General features: G+C 35.4%; 1 protein-coding gene across 1 annotated transcript in view; it reads right to left on the bottom strand.

Moving 5' to 3' along the window:
- The window catches only part of LOC107715422 (zinc finger matrin-type protein 2), a 3,848-nt gene that overhangs the window by 955 nt on the left and 1,651 nt on the right, over positions 1-1,242 (bottom strand). The window contains exon 5 of the mRNA XM_016521562.1: positions 817-962. Coding sequence (XP_016377048.1) covers positions 817-962 — 146 coding nt within the window. The remainder of the gene's footprint in view (positions 1-816; positions 963-1,242) is intronic.

The following is a 1,242-nucleotide window of genomic DNA, read 5'->3' as shown; positions in this document are numbered from 1 at the left end:
GTCTTAGTACACGATATAACTACAGAATTGTCAAGTTTTAAATAGGAAAAATATCTAAACTCTTTGGTCATTTTTGAGCGAGATGCTAACGGTCTAATCAGATTCAATGATCTATGCTAAGCTAAAAGTGCTACCGCCAGACCTGGAGATCGGCTGAATGGATTCGAAAACGGTAAAACTCAACTGTTTAACTCTAGGGGAGTTGGAAAATGAGCCTATTTTCAAAAATAGTGGCGTGTTCCTTTAAGATTTGGATTTTACATAACACATGCACTGGTCATCACAAAAATTATATAGTTTTATTCACAATTTCACAATTGTGAGTTAAGAGGCACTGGTTTTGCATGTCACACTTATTTAAAGGTGCAGTAGGAGATCTTGGAAAATGCTAACTGTGAGAAATCTTTAAAAGTACTACAATACCAGGAAGGAAGATCGAGTTGTTGATGTTTGTCTGCCATTGTCGCTCTGTCTGCACAGTGTGTGTGAACGCGCTGATGACGTATCCTGTCTGTGCGAACCCGGTGGGCAGAGGTATGATAATACATACGTTGACAGGCAGGTAGGAAAACATATTAAAAAGCTCGGACCGAGCGTTTTGATTGGACGAACATTTCTTGGTCCTATGCCTTCCACAGAATATATAAATACAGACAAATACATTTAGACCACTTAACTTAATGATTGCTATGGGGATGTGAAGAGACTTTCAACCAGCATAACAAAAAAATGTTTCTGAAGACAATCACCTATTGCACCTTTAACACTTATTTGCATGTCACCTGTCCGTAAATGAACCTCAATTTCAAGACTGACCTCCTCTCGCAACTCCTTCATTCTTTCCTCAAAATCATACTCCTTCTGCTTTTCCTCCAGTTTTTTCTTGTTTACTTCAAAACGTTTTTTAACTTGATCCAATGAAGAGCGCTCCACTCGCATGGACATTCCCAGGTTTCTCTGATCTGTGTAATGGCAAAATTAATGTTTTAAATTAGAAAATGCTACTTGCCAAGTGTGCTTATAATATATTTGACTTTTCTATATAAATACAACTGCTAGATACTGAATTAAAAGTAACAAGTGCAGAATAATACAAATGAACAAAAATAATAAAAAATAGATAAGTATATATACAAAGAGCACTTATATACACATAGTATAAACATTCATTTAAATATCACATATAAGGATTTGTACAAATAAGAGTGTAAAAATATGAATATACGCTACATGTGTTCCATA

Source organism: Sinocyclocheilus rhinocerous, unplaced genomic scaffold (assembly GCF_001515625.1).
Source record: "Sinocyclocheilus rhinocerous isolate Xijiao unplaced genomic scaffold, SAMN03320098_v1.1 scaffold299, whole genome shotgun sequence".
Classification (NCBI taxonomy): domain Eukaryota; kingdom Metazoa; phylum Chordata; class Actinopteri; order Cypriniformes; family Cyprinidae; genus Sinocyclocheilus; species Sinocyclocheilus rhinocerous.
This window is presented reverse-complemented; position numbering and strand designations above follow the sequence as displayed.